This window comes from Staurois parvus, unplaced genomic scaffold, assembly GCF_062004578.1.
Source record: "Staurois parvus isolate SC_StPar_1 unplaced genomic scaffold, SC_StPar_1.0 ptg000402l, whole genome shotgun sequence".
NCBI classification, from domain to species: domain Eukaryota; kingdom Metazoa; phylum Chordata; class Amphibia; order Anura; family Ranidae; genus Staurois; species Staurois parvus.
The window spans coordinates 9640762-9664000 of NW_028318198.1; the positions used below are offsets into that span (position 1 = coordinate 9640762).

General features: G+C 43.6%; 1 protein-coding gene across 1 annotated transcript in view; it reads right to left on the bottom strand.

The window, feature by feature from the left end:
• The window catches only part of SLC25A24 (solute carrier family 25 member 24), an 80076-nt gene that overhangs the window by 36290 nt on the left and 20547 nt on the right, over nt 1-23239 (bottom strand). The window contains exon 4 of the mRNA XM_089686623.1: nt 12964-13075. Coding sequence (XP_089542749.1) covers nt 12964-13075 — 112 coding nt within the window. The remainder of the gene's footprint in view (nt 1-12963; nt 13076-23239) is intronic.

The following is a 23239-nucleotide window of genomic DNA, read 5'->3' on the forward strand; positions in this document are numbered from 1 at the left end:
GAGAGGAGCGGTCCAGGCTGCTGGTATGGACAAAGGCAAGTGCTACCCAACCCCAGGGGAACGGGCCAGGGACCATCAGAAGTCACGGATGCCATTCCTAGGAGAGCAACCCCAGGAGCAATGGGTGGCTGAGTTGGACACGCTGGTCCCGCAGGAGATAGAACTGGACAATAGATATCGGGCTCTGCGGTGGTACGCAGAGCAGGAATAATTAGGGGTGTCCACAGAGTGCTCTCCTGAGGGACTTGACTTTGGTGGGCCTGGATTGCTGTGAGAGAGCCTTACAGACCTTTTTGTGTTTGGCAATAGAGGAGAACCTACTCTGAAGGAGTTACGAGAAAGCAGAGAGGTTATGTTCGGTCTCACAGGGGTCTCAGAACTTAAACCAGATCTGGAATACCTGCTGAAGAAAGAACTGGATCTAGAAAGGGCATACAGCAAGCTGCTAGGACATGTTCGGCAGCATGCCCAAGAATCAGCAGTGGAAATTCCAGAGACTGGGGATCTGATAGACCTCTCAGCTGAGGAGGAACCAGCAGTAGACCTGGCAACAGGGCCAAACAGTACTGAACTCTGCCCAGCACTGGTAACGTCTCCTGAGTTCCATGAACAGGAGATGGTGAGCCCCGATCCCCAAACACCAGTTCCAGAGGCTGGGGATTTGATTAACTTTTTTACTGATGAGGAACCAGCCGGGGAGCCGCCAGCTGAAGCGCTGACAACCGGACAGAGGGTCCAGGACCTCTGCCCCATGCCTGTGGTAGTTTCAGAGGCCCAAGGTGAGAAGGGAGAGGAGGTTGTTGTCCTCCCTCCCCCACAGTCAGCCAGAGTGGAGGAAACTGTTTTCCCTCCCAAGCCAGGATCTGTGCACCAGGGAGACAGTGACAGAGGAGTGCCATCCCAGCAGCAGATCCACAGTCTGGGAGTGGAGGAAGTCGGCCTCCCTTCCCTACAGTTAGCCGGAGCAGATGTGGGGTCCCCAGCAGAAGAGCTGGCACCAGGGCAAGGCATTGTTGATCTCTGCCCACAACAACCAGCACCGCAGGAGCTACAGCAAGAGGATGCAAGCGGCACCTCACAACAGCAGCTTGAGCTGATGTCCGTGGATGAGACTGCAGCCACCACCTGGATACCCCAGGGATGCTGGGCAGTCGGCCCAGATCCCCCACAGAATGATGGAGTCAGCCCAGCCACCCTGTCTTCTCTCCAGCGGCTGAGAGGACTTCCGGGAGAAGGACCAGTCCGTACTTCTCCCCAGCGGCGGGTATGTTCTACGGAGAGGCAGAGGTTGGCTGGGTGAGTAACGCTTGGTGTGGGACAATTTGCATGGGGTACTGTGTGGGTGCTGGCATTGGGGGACTGGAGGTGCAGACTAACTTCAGAGTACATCCGTCTGGGATATACTCCTGTGTTAGTCTCCTGCCGAAAGGGAAGATATGTGACGGGAGTGACTTTTGGGGGTGGGGGGACCTCTGTATCATCTCCCCAAATCATTATGTTTAACCCACCCTGTGCCTGTTTAAGGGTACAGGGTGTACATGTGAATGTCCCAGTATTGTGCATTTGTGTGTTGTCCTTTGTCTAGGCCACATGGCTGTCTATTGTCTGTTTGCCATGTGCTCCCCCCCATGGTGTCTTCCTGTCCAGCCAACTATTATGGGATGTACTGTTTGTGTATTGGTGTGGGGGTTGGTCAATGTCCTTTACCATGTGTTTCATCCCATTGTTCTGTGTCTGGGTGGGGTGGGGCAGGCTGATGATGTGTTTCCTGTCCCTGGTTGTCTTTCCCCGCCCTCTGTATAAAACATGTTGTTTTGTGTACAATAAAATTTGTTGGCTTCCTGTTTTAGTAAGAGCTGGGTGCTGTCTTTTTCCTAAAGGGGTTTTGAGGGCGTGGTCCGTGGATGGTGTTCGGACAGGGGAAGTTGTGCTATAACGGAAAAACTCAGTGCGGTCTGGGTTCTGGTTCCGTTACAGAGGGAAGAGACACTCTGGAGGGGGCCACAGAGCTCACAGAAACAGCTGAGCCTGTCAAGCTACTGAAGGTCCCTCCCCATCACCATTTTTCTCTTGGTGTCAGGAAAACTTGTCAAGAGTCAATCAGGCAGATAGCAGAGGAATAAAGCGGCTAGCAGACATGACATTTAGCACTCTTAATTGAGATAAGTGCACACTATAGAGGGATATGCGATGTTCATGCCGGAGGTTTACAATCACAAACGGATTTTTATTTTTTCAATAAAAGGAGTCATTAGAAATTTGAAACATTTCAGGCAGCACACTTTATTCAGAATGCAACACTAACCTCGTTAAAAAAGTTGAAACAAGAAAAGAGTGTACAGTGGATATAAAAGGTCTACAAATGCCTGTAAAAACCCCAGATTTTTGAGATGTAAAAAAATGTTAAAAATAAAAATAAGTTAGACCAAGATAAATCACTTCTGAATTTTTTTTCATTTTTAGGCTCCCCTGCTGATTGCAACGGAATCCACCCCATGTGAAAGGGGCCTTAATGTGACCTATAACCTGTGCAATTAAAAACAAACTGAAATCTTTAAAGGGGAAACAATAAAAAAAAGTTTACAATAATGTGATTGCACAAATATGATTACCCTTGAAACTTATACTTTGTAGAAGCACCTTTTAATTTTATATCAGCATTCAGGCTTTTGGAGTAGGGGGTCTTTCAATATGGTTATCCTGCCTTTGGAATCTTTGCCCACTCCTCCTTGCAAAAGTGCTCCAAATTTGTCAGCTTGTGAGGCCATCTCCTGTGTCCCAAAGCATAATGTGTCCACCATGCTTCACTGTGGGTATGGTATTTTTTGGTGATGCGCAGTGTTGGTTTTGCGCCAAACAATTTTTGGAATTATGTCCAAAAAGTTCAATCTTGGTCTCATCAGACTATAAAACACAACACATTTTCCCCACATGCTTTCGGCAGACTTGATATAGGTTTTTGGAAAATGTATGAAGGCTTCCGTCTTGCCACCCTACCTCACAACCCAGATGATGAAGAATATGGGAGATTGTTGTCACTTGTAGTACACAACTGTACTTGCCAGAAATTCCTGCAAGTTTTTAATCAATTTTTGAAGGAATGTCCAGTTTTTGGTAATGTCACTGTTATGCCATATTTCTTCCACTTATTGATGACAGTCTTCACTGTGTTCCATGATATATCTAATGCCTTGGAAATTTGTGTACCTTCTCCTGACTGATACCTTCCAACAATGAGATCCCTTTGATGCTTTAGAAGCTTCTTGCAGACTATGGCTTTTGCTGTAAGACGCAACTAAGTAAATGTCAGAAAAATCTTACAAGAACAGCCAACCTTCATATGGGCTTAAAGGTTAAGTTCACCTTTGTGGACATGTCACACCCTTAATTAAGGTATAACACGTAACATGTTCAGCATCTGCATCTTATCCCCCCCCCCCCCCCGGTGACAGCGGTCCAGGGATTTTCTCCCGGGAACCTGCTGTCACAATTCAAAAAGAGCACGGCCAAGCGGGGCTCTGCCCACACTGCTGTGCCAATCATTCACAGAATTCTGTGAATGAATTAACTATCAGAACCATCATCCATTGCAACGGACTGCTTGCAGTTCTAAATGAACTACAAGGGGGAGTGATGAGTACTCTGGCATTTCATTGATTTTCCTGTCAATTGCTTGCCTGAATTGGAGGTACAGCTACACAGAGGGGTTTATTTACTAAAGCTGGAGAGTCCAAAATCAGAGTCCCTTCTGCATAGAAACCAATCAGCTTCCAGGTTTCCTTGCCAAAGCTTCATTGAACAAGCTGAGGTTAGAAGCTGAATGGTTTCTATGCAGAAGGGAGTCTGATTTTGGACTCTCCAGCTTTACTAAATAAACCCCAGAGAGTCTGCAGGAGCTTGACACCCGCAATCTTCTGATAACTTGCAAAAAATATGCATTTATAAAAGAGTCACTTTCAAAGATTGCAGGTGTATACTGACTACTATTTATCAGTTTAAATGTGATTGTTAATTCTATTATTACACAGGATTTATATAGCGCTGTCATGGAAATTTTGTATTGTTGGTCGAACTTTAAATGTGTCATATATTCGTGTTATTCATATGTCTCTCGTGTGGCTTAATTAAAGCTCTGAAGGCTGCAATTGGGCCATGCGCATGTACAATGTATGTATTACAGTACTCAGCTTGGTAATGGATGAGATGGCAGATCTGCGCTTATAGACCGGCGTGTATACCACCACGGCATTCCATGCGAATGCTGCTGTCAGTAGACCGTGGGCCTGTATCCGCATATCAGCAGCATGGTACCGCGTGGGCTTCATAACGCAAGGCGCAAGCGGTGTGAACTCCACGTGTAGGCTTATGCATATCTTACAACCCATTACCAACTTGAAACTGTATCTTGGATGGATGTGTTTTAATAAAGATCGTATCGGGCCCATCCAGGTACAGACTGATATTTTTAGGGAGTGCTTGTGCAGAGAATTTTACATACCAATAGAAGCTAGTAGGACAGGAAATATGACCTCAGATGGCTCATAGGGGGGAAGGGGAGGAAGTCTGCTGACCTCAGAAGACTCATGGGGGAGGACCAGTGATAGATAATAGCAAAGGCTATGCTCCAATTGGAATGTATATCCTCTGTATAGGCAATCCCCATTGTATTGTTCGGTGGGAGGGTTTGACTTTATTCATGTGGGGGGCATGTGTGTATTTTTAATAAAAACAGAGAGCTGAGCCTAAAGCCGGCCCTTATGTGGATTGCAACCAGCCTTAGAGTGTCGTGTGATCATTCTAGGGTAACGGAGCTCCAATCACCCACAAATTCAACAGAACCAAAGTATTTGGATGGGCAGGAATCGTGTAGTTTGGCTGCAGTCGTGGTAAGCGAGATTCGCACAGCTTTATGGGGGATTTCTGCGCATCCAACTGCGAGTACTCACGGTAAGGAGAAATTCGTTAAAGCGAATTTCCAAGACAGTTTGGCGAGCCTGGTGGATACTAACGCGTATTCTTGCGTAGCTAACCTAGAACGAGGGGGGAATGGCCATCATGAACTAGCAAAAAGTATGCCGGCACATTTCAGGTCTCTCTGCCATTAAGAGGATCGCTTTTTGCGTGTTCGTGTGGCTGATTTCGCTCTCTGTTAGCTAACAAGAAATACCGCTTAACAAGGACCTCGTTTTTTGTCCTAAACTCTTGATTTGTGGGTGAAAAGACGAGGGTTTGTCTCTGCTGAGAGCAGCAGAGGGGTGGGTTTTGGTTGGCTGGATTTGGTCAAGTTTAAAAATCTTCCAACCAAAAATTAAACGGGTATATGTTTTAGTGGGTAAAAGTTGTTGCATAGTGTTAGGTAAGTATTTGTGGGCTGTAGGTACTGTGGTGATTGCTTTACCCCCCTCCACGTGAGGTAATTATTACAGTGCTGAAAGGCTTAGGTTAATTGTTAACTGTTGTAAGATCTCTGTGTGTATGTAGTCTGTACAATGTTTTGTGGTACTACTGCTCCCAGCAAGCATGCAGCAGGGGGTCCTTTCTGTTACATGTGCATGTTAGTGTGATATGTTGGTGTTTTATGTCCGTTCTGTGATTGTGCCCAAATTGTGTTGTATGTGTGCTGTATATTGTTGTGTAATTGTCCAGTGTATGTTCTGTCTAAAAGTCTGTTTTATGTAAGAGGCAATTTTGAGGCTAGAGTCTGCCGTGTGTTTCTCTGTGGGGGGTCATTTTCTTGACTAAACCACATGGACTCCTTTTGTTTGGTGGCCATTTTGTTGGCTACCAAATGTGCAGTAATCTCTATGCAATGTGCATGAAGTTTCCTATATGCATTTGACCCATATTGTGTTTTTAATCCAAATTTTTTACAGTTTCATTTGTTTGCTTTTAGCTTTAAATTTGCGTATTGCCAGCCAATTTAAAGTGTATTAAGCGAGTTTTCCCTTCACGTGTTCCACATTTAATGAGCGCGGTGTAGTCTGGGTTTTTGCACATAGATTTCTTGTATAGTGATTATGTTTTTCTTGTGTTTTTCCTGTTAAAAGTAGTTCCTTATTGTAAAGCGGGTTTGTTTTAAGCTGCTGTGTCGCGTGTTTCACGTCCAGCAGACTTTTTGTGTAAACGGTTCTAGGTGGTTGCAGTAAAGATTGCGTGTGTAGCGCAGATCGTTTAGCGGTGCTGATAGGAGTGATTTTTGCGTCAGCAACAAGGTTACTTTTGGCGCAGTTTTTCGGTTTACCTCTGTGTAATTGTTTTACTGTGAAACGTCCCGTGTTTTTCATAAGGATCCACTTTGTCCTTTTTAACAGTTTTTCAGGTTGAAAAAGGGTTTTTCTGTGTGTATTAGGAAAGTTTTTTTCTTTACACAAATTTCCTAAAGGTCAGTTAGCAGGTTTCTGCCCAACCAGTGACCCCTAAGTAACATCCAAGAACCCCTCTTTTTGTTTTGACTTGTGTTAGCTACTGTGTGCAGGGAGAGAAAAGCCACTTTCATCATTGTGCGGTGTGGCCTGCCAAACACAGTGGGTGATGAGAACCACATAAATTACGCTGTGTGAGTGGGCGGTCCAGGGAAATCCTGGTTACCACAAACACTTCGGGTGGTCAGGATCACACAAATTGCGCTGTGGGAGTGGGAGGTGTGCTCTCAGTCTGACCGCCACTTGATGCGCTTCGGGTGATCGATAAGTATCACATAAATTACGCTGTGCTGGGAAAGTGGTGGAATCAGGCCTCTCGGTAGGATCCCACCGAGTGCTCCAGGGGGTAAACAGGTACCCGGACGCGGGATATATACCAGTGACTAGTCACGATGGGCAGTAGTCAGTCCATGAAGAGAGAGGGGGAACCAGCCCTCTTCAGGGTAAGGACAGCTGCACAACTGATGAAGGTGAGTTTGGGGGGGAAGTCTACAGAACCCCTCAAAAGGTGGAATAAATGGTCGAAGGGTACCAGATGGGAAATTCCCCGGGAAGGTACATTTGACGCATGGAGGTGGGAAAAATTCATCTCTGAATTTGAACCACGGATGCAGGCGTCAGAACTAGAGATCGCACAGCTATGGCTTCACAGGTCAATCCAATTAGGGAGGCAGGGCATACATAAACTGGTGTCTGTCCGGAAGAACCAGGTGATGTATACCTGGCCTCCAGAGGGAATAAAACAGGAGGATCCAGTGTCAGAGGTGGAGGAAGCTCTTTCAGGGCTGACTCTACTAAGGCAGGCAGGATCAGGGTCTGCTGGGGTTCCCCAACAACCAACAGTGGCTGAGATAAGTATAACTGCACCTGTCTCTTCTGTTAGTGACGTCACTCTTGACATACCTTCTGTGTCTTCTGTCTCTATGCCTCAGCCTCTACCTCTACCTCTCCTTTCTTCCTGCTTCACCCCAGCTCCTTCTGTTTCCAACTATGAAGCCTTCTCAACAACCGATTTGCAGACTATCTGTGAATCAAGGGGAGTAGACACCCGGTTAAAAAACAGGGCGGATTGCATCAAAGCGCTACGAACCACTGATCAGACCCCTGCCCCCCCAGCTATACCCTGATCTGAGGGACCTCAAACCTGAAGGTGCAGTAAGCGAGGTGGTTAATCTAAGCCCACCGATGAAGCTGGGTCAGCCCTTGCACTCTTCCCGGACCGAGGCCTATCCAGTCAGGGTGCAGCAATTTGAAGGTCCTCCCAATGCACGGGGGGAACGGACTTTAGGGGAACGGGTAGTTTGGCATGTCCCTTTCACCCCGGCAGAGATCCACACTATTCTGGCTGAGCTCCCGGACTATCGAGTCAATCCGAGAGGATTTCCTCGAATGTTTGGACAAAACCAGTTCAGCTATGGTATGAGCGGGTCAGATTGTGCACAGATCCTATGGGCAAAGGTGGGCATGGAAGTGGCCAGTACAGTGATTGCAGGGTGCTCTATAACCACGCATGAGGAGATGACTTCAGGGGGCAAAGAGTTCTGTACACAGCTAAAGGCAAAGCTTCCAGAAATGTATGGTGCTACCTCTACTACGGACATGATGAAGCTCACCCAGGGTCCTAATGAGGAAAGCGCCTGCTTCTGGCGCCGTCTCAAGCAGACGGCACTGGATGCGGATCTGGAAGTTGGACCTGATGCTCCAACTGAAGGGGTAAAGGTGACCGCGACGCACATTCTGTTGCGGGCCAAATTTTTGGAAGTCATCGATACTAAAATTCGGGAAAGGCTGGTTCTGGCCCGACCCGAATATAATGAGATGTCTATCCCTGCTATCCTTTCCACTCTTGCGGCAATAGAGAGGGAAATGGATAGAAGAAAACAAGACAAGGCCAAAGTTCTTATGTCCCAGACCCCACACGAAAAACCAAGGGATCTGGGTCACAGGAAGGATAGGCCCCCACCCAGGTGCTTCCAGTGCCACCAAACGGGGCACATGAGGAGGAGCTGTCCCCAATTACCTAAAGGTCGGTGGCAGTTCATTCCTGATGAGTCCTCCGCCCCTATGACCACCATGGTAAGTAACTCCTATGAATTCTCATAGGAAGTTGACAAATCGGTGTCGGCCCAGATCCATCTTTTTCTAGAGGAATTAAAATATCCCCTCCCTTGCCTCACCGACACCAGTGCAGCAAGAACGGTCCTGCGAAAACAGGACATCCAAGGCAAGGTACCCCTCTCAGGGGAAAACCCTCCTAACCCCTACTAACCTCACTATCAAACGATGCACTATTCTTAACCCAGCTTCTCTTCTTCCTGTGTCGGAAGATGAGAAGGGGGGGGAGGACAACAATGACAGTGCTGAATTTTGCAACACGACTAACAATACTAACACCTCTTCTGCTAACATGTCTTCTTTGTCCACTACTAATCTCTCTTCCAAAGGACACGACTGCATCTCTTTGGTGGAACTGGAGTCAGCGGCGACACACCCCATATCACCCCGAGAGTAGCGGTAAGGTTGAACGTCTTCCAATACCCAAAAACCTTGGCCTGAGTGTCTCCCCATTGCCCCCTATTCCATCCGGAATGCCCCTCGGCAACCACATGGGCTGTCACCCTACGAGGTGTTGTTTGGGGGACCTCCCAAAACAGGGTTGTACTTTCCTCAACAGTTGTCGTCTTTGCATTCACAGCTTACAGGTTATGTGCAATCTCTGCAACGGGAGCTGCAGAAGATACACCATCGGGTTCGCGAATCGCTCCCCGATCCAAATACAATAACAGGTGTTCTTTCTATTGAGCCAGGTGATTGGGTCGTCCTAAAGAAACATCAAAGAACCGGACTCGAGCCACGGTTCACCGGACCATACCAAGTCCAGCTGACGACACCTACCTCACTCAAGCTCGAGGGACGAGACAACTGGGTGCACGCAAGCCACTGCAAGAAGCTTCTCAGCTACACCAGAGAATGAGGGGTGTCATTTTCCTTTTTCTTTTTGTTTGTATGTCATACATGTGTGTGAACGGAGGAAAAGACGGCAGATACCCCAACCTTTTATTTAAAATGCACCTGCGTTTAGCCAGAACCGCCAACAAAACCAACTGTTGGGTATGCTCTAAGCCCCCACCCAGTCATCACATGTCCGCAATGGCCGCTGTTCATGCCCTATATGACATCCGCGTCAGCATGAAAAAGCAAGGGACCCCTGGTCAGCCCCCACGTAGACATTTGTCGGTAGAACTTAATGACACATTTTTAGCAGGTAACATCAGTTTCAGCACCAATATTAGCTCTAGCTCCTGTAGGGCCCTCACCAGTCCATTATGGGTAACTGGGCAGCTAGGCAGCCCTCAGGTGTGCTTTAACATCAGCTTTGGCACAGGTAACAAGTTTGTTGGGACTACCACCTGCGAGGGAGGTATAACTGTCAATCTGACTAACCAGACTTCCTTTCTGAGTAACCACACTGACCGACCAGACCACGTGTGTTGGAAGGACGGATGTGATGTGCAGACTGAGGGAGCAATCCCCCAGTCTGTGCAACTGTTGCTCAGTGCCAGAGGCCGAACGAGGAACTCCTCCTGCTCTGACAGGTCCATACTATTTTCTGTGTGGTTCGGCAGCCTATAGAACATTTCCCCAGAACGCGAAAGGTTCGTGTGCCCTCATAAAGCTAGTCCCCGCATCCTATGTAGTGATGGACCATGAAGAGTTGATGGTCCACAAGAAGGTAAGGATGGCAGGGAGAGTTCGCAGGGAGCTGTTCTCTGAGGGCGACCAGGCATGGGCTTGGTTCCCCTCATGGACAGGATGGGGAATAGAACTTATGAAGCGCCTGAACAATTTTTCTGTCATCGTGGATAGTATGTTTAACGAGACCGTAGAGGCTGTCAGAGAAATTGCCCAAGAACAACGGCAGATGGGAATTTTAGTGCTTCAGGAGAAGATGGCCCTTGATTATCTTTTAGCCGCCAAAGGGGGGTTCTGTGAGTTCATCGGAGAGGATTGTTGTACTTGGATAGAAGACACCGATGACAAGGTCCAGGCCCATATGGACAAAGTTAGTGAACTACAGGGAAAAGCTAGAGCTATAGCTAGTGAGGGTTGGAATCCGTTCAAGGGTTTGGGAGGATTGGGAGATTTCCTGTTCTCCATCGGATCTTGGTTGAAGGAAGTGGGAGTGTATATCCTGATGCTTCTCTTTTTCATCTGCCTTTTATATGCCGCGGTGAGATGTTCCTGTTGCCTCATCGACCGTGTAAGCCAAGCTCGGGCAGACGACCACATCTCCATGCCCGCTCCGGGGATCCCACTCCAACCACTGATCGGGGGAAGACCTCACCAACCAACCACCTTCTCTACAGATTACGTCCTGGCTTCCCTCTAATTTATCTCTCTGAAGACCACATTCTCCAAGACCTTCAAGCAAGCTTCAAGCCTCATCATTGTTTGTGTCTGCGATTTGGAAAACTGTCTGGGTCGAGACCAGCCTTGTGTGGCCCCGTCTGCAGGGGCAATTTGAGAATCTATTGCTGGATCTCCCCAGACCACCGTGGGATCACAAGCTTTATTCATACCACAAGTCTGTTTGTGGTTTTTGCAAGAGCCTTCCTGTAGTGAAGGTTCCAACGCTCTTGAGGATCATCGCTTCAATCAAGCCTGTTTGCGTCGAGTCTGCGTCGGGTCTTGTTGTTTCAGGTACCCCGTGGAGCTTTATTCTCAGGGACAACTACAGGAACTCTTTGAAGTTTGAGACTACACCCATCAAGCTGAAGAAGATCAAGAAGGGACACGAGGAGAATATGATAAAACAGGAGGGAATGTCATGGAAATTTTGTATTGTTGGTCGAACTTTAAATGTGTCATATATTCGTGTTATTCATATGTCTCTCGTGTGGCTTAATTAAAGCTCTGAAGGCTGCAATTGGGCCATGCGCATGTACAATGTATGTATTACAGTACTCAGCTTGGTAATGGATGAGATGGCAGATCTGCGCTTATAGACCGGCGTGTATACCACCACGGCATTCCATGCGAATGCTGCTGTCAGTAGACCGTGGGCCTGTATCCGCATATCAGCAGCATGGTACCGCGTGGGCTTCATAACGCAAGGCGCAAGCGGTGTGAACTCCACGTGTAGGCTTATGCATATCTTACAACCCATTACCAACTTGAAACTGTATCTTGGATGGATGTGTTTTAATAAAGATCGTATCGGGCCCATCCAGGTACAGACTGATATTTTTAGGGAGTGCTTGTGCAGAGAATTTTACATACCAATAGAAGCTAGTAGGACAGGAAATATGACCTCAGATGGCTCATAGGGGGGAAGGGGAGGAAGTCTGCTGACCTCAGAAGACTCATGGGGGAGGACCAGTGATAGATAATAGCAAAGGCTATGCTCCAATTGGAATGTATATCCTCTGTATAGGCAATCCCCATTGTATTGTTCGGTGGGAGGGTTTGAATTTATTCATGTGGGGGGCATGTGTGTATTTTTAATAAAAACAGAGAGCTGAGCCTAAAGCCGGCCCTTATGTGGATTGCAACCAGCCTTAGAGTGTCGTGTGATCATTCTAGGGTAACGGAGCTCCAATCACCCACAAATTCAACAGAACCAAAGTATTTGGATGGGCAGGAATCGTGTAGTTTGGCTGCAGTCGTGGTAAGCGAGATTCGCACAGCTTTATGGGGGATTTCTGCGCATCCAACTGCGAGTACTCACGGTAAGGAGAAATTCGTTAAAGCGAATTTCCAAGACAGCGCCAACAGTTTGCTCAGCGCTTTACAATATAACAGTTCTAAACACAGTCACATCCCTAATTATAAGAGGGTGTGTGCACCTACACAGCCACATTATTGTTTATTTTATTTTATTTTTTTATTTTGTTTCACCCTTAAACAGCAATTTCAGTTTGTGCAGTTGGATTGCACAAATTATAGGTCACATTAAGGAAAAAAAAAAAAACTTGAAGTGCTAGGTTTGCATGTGGTTTAAGTTGAGAATGTGCACTCTAATTATATCAAATGATAAAGGACTGTAATTATCTGGGGGAAGCCAATACATGTACGGTACTCCTCTTACAAGAAAGGTATTTTATCCAGTTTTCAAATCCAATAACATTTTGGCCATCATCACTACCCTTGGCACACAAAGTCTACATCAATATAGGAGAGACTTCAAGTAATTAAAACTGCAAAATCTGAGCATACCGTTTGAAGTAGAACATTTGTAAGAGACCAATGAATAGATATTTCTCAGAGAATTGATTCAAGGTCTTTATTCTTAAAAAGCAAGCATCTCTGCAACATTGTACAGAGGACATTCCCATCAGCCCCTGCTTGTGATCTTATGTACTATCAAATGTTCTTAACTAAGTTATACACACTTGCTATGGCTCACTAGAAGCCAATTAACTTATCAGTATGTTTTTGGATAGTGGAAGTGAAGTGGAGAACCTCAAGGGCATCAACACAAACATTAGGAGAACATAAATGACTACATTTCAGTAGATCTTTGTTTTATAACCAAACTCACCGTGGAATGTTTCCAGTAGCGGATAATTTCTTGAATGTTATCTGCAGGATTAAACAGAAAGTGGTCCCGCCACTCATTCCAGTCTACTGTCAGGGTGCCATCTACATCCATGCTGCCGAGTGACAAAAAGAATCAAGCTTAGTAGTCAATATTTTATTCCGATTTAAAAAAAAAAAAAAAAAGTATATATATATATAATATATATATATATATATATATATATATATATATATATATATATATATATATATATATATATATATATATATATACACACACTCAATGTAATTTAAGGAAAAGTAAACAACTTTTCCACATCTGGACTTTGTATTTCCCATTACATTTTATAAATGGAAATAGAAGAATAAACATTCCATTTCCTATTTTAAAGCTGAAGTTTACATACTAAGCTGGTCCAAATGAACTATTTACTGCACTAACTGTTGCAGTGGCTGTGAGCACCATATAAACTGTACGTAGCCTGTTACATACAGTATACAGTGCTGTGGTCCAGAAAATGAGTTGGGGGGGTCTTCCTCTCCCATTACCAGAACAATAATGTCGGGCTGGACACTGGTCAGCCAATCACAGGGAGCTTTGTATTCTATTGTGACGTCATCCGTCAACCTCTCCATCTCAGCCAATCAGAGGAAGCTTTGTAGCTGAGGCTACATAGAGTTTGTACAGCTCTCCCAGCCACTGCATGCCCTCCATGCCCTCAGCATGTTTGTTGCAAGCACATGACAATCAATCAGTGCCTGATTGGCCAAAAGTACTGCTACTGATACCATGAGTGCTGCTGATTAGGGAAGTGCAAAAAAAAAAAACAAGAAAGACTCGGGTATTTATACTAGATTTATTTAAAATACATTTCATTATTTTTAATAAATACAGAATTGCAAACACCATGTTTTTATATCTGCCAGGAGATAATCTTTAAAGTAAATCTACCAAAAACAAAAATGTATTATACTAACTATACAAACTGTGCTTAGATGAGTTGGCAGCATTAGTTTACTTTGTTCAGTTTATTTTTTAATTTTTTACATCTGGTGATCCTACTCAAGTGAATACCCATCCAATGGTCGTGTTTGCCATGCACAAGTGTTTTGTGCATCTGCATGCAGGTAGCCCCATTCATGTCAACTGGGATGTAGAAGCTGCAAGGACACAGCCGCTGCCACCAATTTGACATCTAAGTGCTTGCAGGTACGTGTCTAGCCAAACGCAGGCAGCATGAGTTCAGGGACCCACATGGATGTTAAACTGGGAGCAGCGGCTGTGTCCGTGCAGCTGCTACATCTCAATAGGCATGAATGTGCTGCCTTCATGCGGATACAAAGAAGAATTGTGCATCCTGTGCAGGCAAAAACATCCCTCGCATGAATGTACACCCAAATACTCTTTCAGTCCTAGGTTGACAATACTCAGCTACTGCACTGTATCTATAGTGAAGCAAGATTGTTATCCTAGTCTAGGCTGCTCACTCTGGGTTAGGACTATAGAACCCCTCATTTGAGGCTCTCCTCATTTCCATACGATAGGTGGGAGGTGGTCTGTAGTCCTCAGGGGAGAACTGTACAGGGCTGGTAAGAGTACTTGAGATACAGTGCATTCAGAAAGTATTCACAGCGCTCAACTTTTGCCACATTTTGTTATGTTACAGCCTTATTCCAAAATGGATTAAACTAATTTTTTCCTCAACATTCTACAAATAATACCCCATAATGACAACGTGAAAGAAGTGTTTTTTATTTTTTTTTTTTTTAGTTTTGAAATCTTTCCAATCTATTAAAAATAAAAAACCGAACATGTACACAAGTATTCACAGCCTTTGCCATGACACTCATAATTGAGCTCTGGTGCATCCTGGTTCCACTGATTTTACTTGAGATGTTTCCACAACTTGATTGGAGTCCACCTGTGAGAAATTCAGTTGATTGGACATGATTAGGAAAGGCGTAAAGCTGTCTATATAAGGTCCCACAGTTAACAGTGCATGTCAGAGCACAAACCAAGCCATGACGTCCAAGGAATTGTCCGTAGACCTCCGAGACAGGATTGTATCAAGGCACAGATCTGGGGAAGGGTACAGAAAACTTTCTGCAGTATTGAAGGTCCCAATGAGAACAGTAGCCTCCATCATCCGTAAATAGAAGAAGTTTGGAACCACCAGGAAGATTCCTAGAGTGGGCCGCCTAGACAAAATGAGCGATCTAGGGAGAAGAACCTTAGCCAGGGAGGTAACCAAACACCCAATGGTCACTCTGAAAGAGCTCCAGCATTTCTCTGTGGAAAGAGGAGAACCTTCCAGAAGAACAACCATCACTGCAGTACTCCACCAATTAGGCCTGTATGGTAGAGTGGCCAGACGGAAGCCACTCCTCAGTAAAAGGCAAAAGGCAGACCTGCCTGGAGTTTGCCAAAAGCACCTGAGGGACTCTCAGACTATGAGAAACAAAACTCTCTGGTCTGATAAAACAAAGATTGAACTCTTTCGCCTGAATGCTAAGCGTCATGTCTGGAGAAAACCAGGCACCGCTCACCACCTGGCCAATACTATCACTACAGTGATGTATGGTGGTGGCAACATCATGCTGTGGGGATGTTTTTCAGCGGCAGAAACTTGGAGACTAGTCAGGATCGAAGGAAAGATGAATGCAGAAATATACAGAGACATCCTTGATGAAAACCTGTTGCAGAGTGCTCTGGACCTTAGACTGGGGCGATGGTTCATTATTCAACAGGACAACGACCCTAAGCACACAGCCCACATAACAAAGGAGTGGCTACGGGCCAACTGTGTGGATGCCCTAGAGTGGCCCCTCCAGAGCCCAGACTTGAACCCGATTGAACATCTCTGGAGAGATCTGAAAATTGCTGTGCACCAACGCTCCCCATCCAACCTGATGGAGCTTGAGAGGTACTGCAAAGAAGAATGGGAGAAATTGCCCAAAAATAGGTGTGCCAAGCTTGTAGCATCATACTCATAATGACTTGAGGCTGTAAGTGGTGCTAAAGGTGCTTCAACAAAGTATTGAGCAAAGGCTGTGAATACTTATGTACATGTGGTTTTTTTTTCATTTTTAATAAATTGCAAAGATTTCAAAACAAACTTCTTTCACGTTGTCATTGTCGTTGGAGTATTGTTTGTAGAATGTCGATGAAAAAAATTAATTTAATCCTTTTTGGAATAAGGCTGTAACATAACAAAATGTGTCAAAAGTTAAGCACTGTGAATACTTTCTGGATGCACTGTATCAGTGCAGAAGAGACAGAGTGCACAGGACGTTGCAAACTTATTGGATATCTGGGTTGGATTAATAGATATTTTTGCACCTATTGTACAGATAACAAAATTTCCTCAAATGTTATATTTAACAGACCTCAAAAGGGTCCAAAAAGAAAAAAAAAAAAAGTGTTCATTGTTTACATACGTTAATAAATAGGTCTCTTATTTTTTATCTATTATCATATTGTTAATCTGCTACAAATTGTCCTTCAGCCTGCAACCACTTTAACTCTTAGAACTCAATAAAGAAAAAAAAAAAAAAACAATATTACCCCTTCACAGAATGACAGTAGCACCAGCCTAGTTAACAGTAAGTGGCTGCAGCATTCTACATAGGGGTACAAAATGATTTACTGTACTATTAATTTGTACTGTACATGAATAAAACCGGCTCTATGAGTACACTGTTCCTAGATTTAAAATACAGTTTATCCATGGTAGCTTATGGAGCATGAGGACACTATGCATCACACAATGTACCTAATCACCTAAATAAACCCTGCTTTATGCACTTGGAGCACCCACAACTGCTTGGAAATGCTCCTTATGGTGATTGTGTCACACCAAGCTACAACAAAAGAAAGCCTGCCATGCCCTTCTGTTGTGCTGCAGTGTGTCCGCACTTCCTTTTCAAACATAGCAAGTCTTAGTCAACAGTCACATCGCTGCGATTTAAAATCGCGCAATTTGAATGCAATTTTGGTGTGATTTCAGGTGCGATTTCTGAAGACTATTTCTACTTATTATACAGGATTTATATAGCACCAACAGTTTGCGCAGCGCATTACAAAATGAAGGTAGACATTACAGAGGGCCCTGCTCATTAGAGCTTACAATCTAGGAGGAAGGGTTGAGTGATACAAAAAGGTAATAGCTGTGGGGGGGATGAGCTGATGGAGGAAAAAAATGGCGGGTTACTAGGTATAAGCAGGATAGGCTTCTTTAAAGAGAAAGGTTTTCAGGGATCGTCTAAAGGTGGATAGATTAGGATACAGCCAGACAGATTGGGGTAGGGAGTTCCATAGGATGGGAGAAGCTAGGGAGAAATCATGGAGGCGAGAATGGGAGGAGGTGACACAGGTGACTACTTGTGAAGATTTTTAATGATTTCTTGCAATTTGCAGTGCGATTTCCATTATATTCTATGTATGTGAAATTGCAAAAAAACTGCAGACAAAGTAATGCAGGAACTACTTTAGAAACCACGCTGCAGTAAAATCGCAAATGTTAAGACACTGACATTCACATTCATTAGATGCGATTTCAATTTGCAAAACGCACCGGTATAACTGGGCACTTAAAGTCACCTATCTATTTTAGATTTTGCTGTGGTGCAAATTGCTATTTATTGTTTTATCTAGAAATACACACCCTGTCCTTGTTCACCAAAAATGCTAGATTCCTGGCTCTCAGTTCTCAATACAGTAATGCAATCTAGAGTTCTTTTTTGGTATATTTGTGTAATATATCAGGGGTAACAGATTTGTTTTGGGTTTAGGGGCACTTTAAATGGGCAGGATGATGGAGTGTATCATAATTCACAGGGAATTAGAGGGTAAATGCAACTTCGGTAAGCCAGCAGGTAGAATAGCTGATTAAAGCAGTATTAAGCCAGAAGCATGAATTTGTTATATTGCAACTTACCAATTCTTAGATGTGATGGCTACATTAGTTTTCTTTTTAGTCTTCCTTTTATTTTCACCAGGTGATCTAGTCAGTACGTCTGTTGTTTTTCAACAGAACAATCTGTTCTGTGGATGTAGCAGTTATAATGTTGCGAGAAACCATTTAACACGGATAGGAGTACTTACAATGGTCAGCTATTTAAAAAAAACTGTTGCTGTAACTGCTTAATAAAGTATACAGTATTGGCTTGAGTTTGGCTTCAATTTGATAGTGTATCTAAATCTGCTAGTACATCTAACACTCTCCTTCCTCCAGACTGGCAGTGCTGCTATCTGCTGTGCCCCCTGCGCTCCTTCACCCAGAGAGTAGGCACTCTAATACAGGAGATGTGTTACTGGCCAGATCACCAGAGAGAAAAAGCCTAAAAAAAAAAAAAAAAAAACAAATGCAGCCACCCCTTTACCGCTTTAAACTTCATCTACTGCAGGTAGGGGTATGGGTGTATCTACGTCTGTTACTGTATCTATATACATTGCCTCTCAAGCTGTGTTCAGAAATCCCAATATTATGGGTCTCCCTCATTCTGGTGGTCTCTGTGCTCAGAAGATTTCAAATTGAAACATTTCCATTCTTATTTTCTGGTTTTTGAAGGAGGAGGTCATATCTTCTATTTAAGTGCCCTAAAATTAAAATTTAAAAGAATAATGCTCCTTCGGTAAAGGTGGAGGATTTTGGGAACACTATGGCACTGACTGTTGGAAATGGAGCACTTTTTTGAGCACGGACACTTTAATAACTTTGAAGGCATTGTGCATTATATTGTGAATAACTGAAAGCACTTGGACACTTTATATTGCACATATTTAAACAAAAACCAACAGCACTGTACAAAAGAGAGTATATACAAGGGCTGATATAATTAGTATAGCACTTGATACAGCAGCTATGGTGAATTAAGGGGTCACATCCACGTTATTTTACTTTACCATACAGATTATGTCATAGTTCTACTGCACGTGGTTATTATTTTTTATTGTTATACAGGATTTATATAGCGTCAACAGCGCTGTGCATTACAATGGGAGACAGTACACAAAACAGTACAGTAACAATACGATTCAATACACGAGGGGTTCAAGGGCCCTGCTCCTTGGAGCTTACAATCTAGGAGGGAGGGGATAGTGGTACAGGAGGAAATAGCTGTGGGGGATGGAGTGGTAGGAAAAGTTGAGGAGATCGGCAATTAGCTCAGGGCGGGGTAGGCTTCCCTGAACAGATGGGTTTTCAGGGTGCGTCTAAAAGGTGAGGAGAGTAGGTGATAGTCTGATGGATTGGGTTAGGGAGTTCCAGATGATGGGGGAAGCCCTGGGGAAGTCCTGGAGACGGGCATGGGAGGAGGAGACCAGGGAACTAGAGAGTAGGAGGTCTTGTGAGGAGTGGAGAGTACGTTTTGGGTGGTATTTGGATATCAGGTCAGTGATGTAGTTTGGGGCAGTGTTATGAACAGCTTTGTACGTCAATGTTAGCATTTTGAATTTTATCCATTGGGCAGTCGGAAGCCAGTGGAGGGATTGGTTATTAACTGCTTCCCAACCGCCCTATAGCAGAACTACTGCTAAAAGGTGACAGGGCTGCGCAAAATCACGTATACATATGTGATTTCTCATTTTTGGGTAGGGGTGCGCACCGCCCTACCTGCACTGCTGTTGGCGGCTGCAGATGTCGATCACCTGTTCACTGCCGTAGATTCCCCGCTGGCACCCGTGATTGCCAAGTGTTGCTGACAGGGGAAAGACCTGTATGTAAACAACACAGGTTTCTCTCCTGCCAGCAGTAATTTGCTGTGTATTTCTCTGCACAGCAGAGCAATACAAAGCAGTGTGCATACAGTGTAAAGCACACACACAGTAAAACAGCACACAGCTAACGCTTTGATCACCCCAGAAGTTAACCCCTTCCTGCCCAGTGTCATTAGTACAGTGTCAGGGCTTTTTATTGGCACTGATCACTGTATTAGTGCCATTGAGATGTCAGTGGTAGTTAGTACCCCCCAGTGTCAGAATGCCCGCCGCAGTCTCGTTATAAGTCGCTGATCACTGCCATTGCAAGTATAAGAAAAAAAAAATCCAGTATATATACCGCCATTTGTAGACGCTATAACTTTCATGAAAACCAATTAATTTACATGTATTAGGATTTTTTTTTTAGCAAAGACATGTAGCAGAATACATTTTGGCCTAAATTTATGAAGAAATTTTTTTTTTTTTACTGGACATGTTTTATAGCAAAAAGTCAAAAATATTTTTTTTTGTCAAAATTATCGGTCTTTTTTTTCTTTTATAGCATAAAAAAAATGTAAAAAAAAAAAACGCACAGGTGATCAAATACCACCAAAAGAAAGCTTTATTTGTGGGGAAAAAGGACACATTTCATTTATGTACAGCATTGCATGACTGCGCAATTGTCAATTAAAAGGAACGCAGCGCCGTATTGCAAAAAATGGCTTGGTCAAGAAGGGGGGGGGGGGGGGTAAATCCTCTTTTGGACAAGGTTAAGGAGTCAGATAGTATGAAGAGTTACTCATTTTCACCCTGATATATGAAACATCAATATACATGAGAAACCAATTCGCTACAAAGACATGTTTTGCATGGAATGCCTCTCTCTGATTTTTAGTAAATCAAGCCTAAAGCATATAGCCTACAGTATGCAACACAAGCAGAATTACTGGAATGTTCCTTGGGATTAAATGAGCATTAATATCTATGTCAATAGCAAAAAAGAATGAGTCACCATGCTGACATAACTACAAAGTCCATAGACAATATACCGAGACACAAACACACCCACATAATACTGACAATAAAGGTGATGACCAACTTTCCAACATCTCTGCAAAGGGGCAGTAATATGCTTTTATACTGTTAACAGCCCCACTTTAAATCCTCTTCCCTGCATTTTCATTGGTCTATATATTACCATTTTACCTTGCTCATTTGCCTGGACTGGTGTGGGGGCAACCTTCATATCCACATCCTAAAAGGTATATGCATTGGAGGTTGGACTGCACCCACTCTTGCTTTTGTGATTCAAAAACATACATTTTCAAAACAAAATTCTACTGATGTATGACCAGATTTAATATCCAATATCTTAACAATAGCAAATTAAATAAGACTGAACTTATATCTAGTTATAAGAGAGGCAGAGCTAGCTGGCAATTAGGCAGCTGTCTGGATCCTGACAATATTGTTGGGATCCTTCCTAAACTTGGCACGGCTTTGCCCCTTCAGCTGATAGCAGGCAATAGCTTGACAATAGCAAATGTACTCCCATGACCCAAAAGAGAAGTACAGCACGAAAAGGTTTGGCGATAGTTCTCTCTAATATATCAATAAATGTATCATTTTAAAATGCAAATTGTGCAAAGTACCTGAATTTGACTTGGTATCAGCCTCTAGTAGTCAGTGTACAACAGGGCTGGAGTGTGAAAGGAGCCAATCGGTTCACCAGTTTAAGAAGCATGCTGATAGGAGGAGAAAGCAGAGTGACAGAGAGATGAACTCATTGCTGTGCTGCTTCTCCCTTCATTGTCCAGTCAAAGACTGGGCAGGTCCTGGATGATCAGGGCTAAGAACCAGCGGGTAAATAAAACTGGCCATCAGATTGAGGACATCTAGCAGCCCAGAAAAAAAGAAAAAAAAAAAAACCACACTACATGGGAAATGGCTGCATTGAAGATTAATATTGCAGCAAAAAAAGTGTTTTAGGCTCCATGCACACTGGGCATTTTAATAACGCTGGTAACATTAGCTATGTAAAGTCACGTTAAAAACGTGAATTTTTCAGCGGCTTTGTATTAGCGTTTAGCCCCATTTTTTTGGCGTTTGCGGTTTTTAGAGGTTTTTTTGACCCAAAAAAAAATTTTAAAGTAAAAAATGCTGGTTTGCTGCAATTTATCACGTTTTGCAGCTTTAGATCGTTTTTACAGCTAAAAACCTCCTCCAGAAACCCACTAGGTTTTTTTTCCAGCCAAAAACGTTGACCACAGTTCATGTGTGCATGGACACATAGGATAACATGTTGGGGGTTTACTGGCTGTAGAAAAAAAGTCAAAAGCCAAAAACAGCCGCTGTAAAAACATGTGCATGAGGACTTAGTTTATCTTTAATGGGCCATTCATTTTTGTTGATCTTATTGTGTCTGGCTATTATGAATTAATTCAAGCATACATATAACAATTTTTTTGTTTTGGGTAGAGTACAGAAAGATTAGAACTGCTGTCAAGTTTTAGTGTTGTCTGTGTCCCAGTTGCGGAAATTCATCCTATTTGTCCTAGTCATCCAAACAGAGAATGATGGAATGTTAAACATTTTACTGCTGTCATCACAAGAGCTATGGGGAATATATGGAAGAATAAAAAGCCAAGAATATCATATGAAATATTAAGTAGGACTAAAGAGAAGGGAGGAATGGGTCTGCCAGATGTCAAGAGATACTATAAAGCAGTGGTTTTAGCAAGAATATACGACTGGACATTTAACCATAAGGGGAAAAGTTGGGTAAAGATTGAAAATGATCTTAGTGGGATTAGACTTAGTAAAATGATATGGGTTCCAGCACAGTTTAGAGGAATTAAAGAAAGCACAAGTATTTACACATTAAATGTTTTAAGGGTATGGGACAACTTACACAAAAATATGAAATGGGAATTTAATTCTATATTAATGCCTCTTACAAATACGGAGTACTTCCCTCCGGGAAAGGATAAGATATCAGGGAGATGGTTTAGAAAGGAAGATATCCAACTGAGAGATGTTTTGGTGGAGGGGGAATTGAGACCATTTAAAGAATTAACAAAGAAGAAGGGAGATATCTTTACTGGAATAGATGAATGGAAATACCATCAATTGAAATGTTTTATAGGAAATCTCCCGAAACCCCTGAGATTAAAACAGGAGTGGAATTTGTTTGAAAGGCTGTTAGAAACACGGGGGGATGGGAAGCACGGTATTGCAAAAATTTATAGAATACTCACAGAATTAGACACAAACACAAAGTTAACTTTTATAACAAAATGGGAAAGGGATACGGAAGTAGTGTTTGATGAGGATAAACAGAGAAAGATATTTAGACTGATACACGAGAACGTTAGTATGAGAGAGGTTGAGATTAATTATAAGTGTGTCACACGATGGCACATTACACCGAGTGTTGAGCACAAGATGAATGGGGAAAATTCAAAAATGTGTTGGAGAGGATGTGGTGAGACAGGCACGGTGTTTCACATTTGGTGGGAATGTCCAAAAATCCAAGCTTTCTGGAAGACAATAGTCAAATTGATTGAAGAAATAACTG